General features: G+C 35.7%; 1 protein-coding gene across 1 annotated transcript; it reads left to right on the top strand.

The window, feature by feature from the left end:
• Positions 1 to 1,003: 1,003 nt before the first annotated feature.
• Positions 1,004 to 2,168, top strand: LOC114751441 (xanthotoxin 5-hydroxylase CYP82C4-like; the record flags this gene model as incomplete). The annotated part of the gene is made up of 3 exons (XM_028940113.1): positions 1,004 to 1,029; positions 1,289 to 1,874; positions 1,962 to 2,168. Coding segments are annotated over exons 1-3 (819 nt in total), but the record flags the coding sequence as incomplete, so codon positions are not given.
• Between the last annotated feature and the right edge of the window lie 361 nt (positions 2,169 to 2,529).

The raw sequence follows: 2,529 nt of genomic DNA, 5'->3' as shown, positions 1-2,529 counted from the left end.
ACAATTTATAAGTTTTTCTGTATGGATCATATGATGTTTTTTAGGAGATATTTTGAGTTTATATATTTTCTCTTTTTCAAAAAGAAACGTTTTTCTTCATCAATTTTTTATTACTATCAATTTTTAGCCAATTTTTATTTATTTTCTTTGTATAATTTTTACTATGAACTTTTATGCTTCAAATGTATTTAGTTTTGAATAAAAAACAAAAAAATTTAAAAAATAATGGGATATGTTGGACGTTATTGGGATGAGATGGGATATGGGATAAAATAGCCGTCTTATCCCGATTATCTGGACAAGACAAGGATAGAGTTGTCCTATTTCCGTCCGATTCCATGAACATTTCTACTCATATATGATTGGAAAACTTAATGAATATAAAAAACTTGATGTAAGTATTGTGAAATTTGAAACTATTGGTATATGTTTTTCTAATTAAAAAAATTTATTAACTAGGTCTTACATTAGACAAAGAAGTGTTACTAATAATTAGATGTTATACAACATTAAAATGGTTCAGAACCCTCTTCTTCCCTTCCCATCCTCTGCCATTCTCTATTTTTTTAACCACTGGATTAATATTTTAACAGTTCATATTTAAATTTTTTAAAACTATTATTAAAATATTAAATTACAAATTATATTAAAATTTAATTCTAATGGTTTGCAAATATACTAAATATTTTAATTTTTTTTACAAATATTTTATAAAAAAAATTAAAATCTAAATCGTTGAACTATGTAAATCTGATAGTTCAAAAAAAAAAGAGATAGAAAAAAAAAAGAGGCTCCAAACTAATATTTAAAAAACCATACAAAGACAAAATTTCGCCTCCGCTTTGTGAAAGGAAGTAGTTTCGTTGGTTTCCAAGTCACTTTTATCACTCCACTCGCCATGTGTCTTTAAGCTTTCCATCATTTTCTTGCCTTCTTCCTCCGTCTATTTCTACCTGTCCTTCATTTGAGTAACCGAGTCGTTTTCCCCATTTTATTACGCAATATGAAATGGGACGATATTTGTCCCATGTAATAACGGTCAAAGTCGTCTCCATTTATTTTATATCTAACTTGAACAATATATAATCTCCTTATACTTTTCTCAGTCAAAGCTGTAACGAGCCACTCATCATCTTGCCCAAACCTCAAAGATCATCATCTCTTCTCAGAGAGCTTCTTCAAAGTCATGATGATGAGAGAGAAGCCATAACAATGGATCTTCTCTCTTTCCCAACACGATACTAGCAGCAATTTCAGTCATACTTTTGTCCCTATTTCTATGGATCAGATCTCAGAAGGACTCACCAAATCACACAAGCAAAGGAAAGCTAGCACCAGAACCATCAGGAGCCTTACCCCTTTTAGGTCATCTTCATCTTCTCGGAGCTCAGGCCCCTCTCGCCCACACCTTAGCTTCTTTCGCCGACAAGTACGGTCCCATCTTCACCATCCGCCTCGGAGCCTTCCCTGCCCTCGTTGTTAGCAGCCAAGACGCCATGAAAGAATGCTTCACCACCAACGACAAATCCCTAGCCTGTCGGCCAAGATCCAGCCACGGCCTCTACCTCGGTTTCAACTTCGCCGGCTTCGGGTTTGCACCGGACGGCCCGTACTGGCGCAAATTGAGGAAGCTCGTCATGCTCGAGCTACTGTCAGCTCGGAGAGTCGAATCGCTGAAGCATGTGTACGAATCTGAGATCGATGTTTTCATCGGCGATCTGTACTCGTACGGCGACGGCGATAATAATAACAAACGCAAGGTTGTGATTAGCGAGTGGTTGGAGCGATTGACGCTGAACATAATCACGAGGATGATTGCAGGGAAGAGTTATTTTGGGAATTCACAGGATGTGGATGATGAAGAGGCTCGCAGGGTTGTGAAGCTGATAAAGGATTTTATGCATATTTCTGGGGAATTTGTTCTTCTTCGGATTTGATTCCGTTTCTGAGATGGTTTCCAGGTGAAGGGAAAAGTTCTCAGATCTATGAAGAAGATGGCGAGTGATTTGGATTCTCTGGCATCAAGTTGGGTTGAAGAGCATCGTGTGAAGAAGAAAGAGTCGAATAGTGAGAAACAGGATTTCATTGACTTCATGCTTTCTGTGATCGAAGAAGGCGACTCTACATTGGGCCATACACGTGACACTATCATCAAGGCAAATATCTTGGTATTTTTTTTTCCCTTTTCCTGTAAAAAGAATTATAAATGGTTTTAAAAATCTTAATTAGATCATGGTAAGTAATTTTATAATTCTTAAGAAAATTTTTAAATTCATTAATTCAAATGAGTCTCATGTGATTTAACATATTAATAAGTAATTAATTCTTACTTGCCAACTTAAGTAATTAATTTCTTGAAGAGTGGCGATGAGCATGTAGCTTGACGACAATATATTAAGTAGGGAGCAACAATTGAGGACAGAGGTCCAAAGAGGAACAGTGTAAGTCAAACATGAAGACGGGGGGAGTGATTTGCTTTTAGGTAATCTAGAAGTTTATATTATATAGTCGTAGTTATAGTACTTTCTT

Source organism: Neltuma alba, unplaced genomic scaffold (assembly GCF_004799145.2).
Source record: "Neltuma alba isolate B1F8T4 unplaced genomic scaffold, ASM479914v2 tig00006924_pilon, whole genome shotgun sequence".
Lineage (NCBI taxonomy): Eukaryota > Viridiplantae > Streptophyta > Magnoliopsida > Fabales > Fabaceae > Neltuma > Neltuma alba.
Note: the sequence above shows the minus strand (reverse complement) of the source record. Positions and strands in the feature narration are given on the sequence as shown.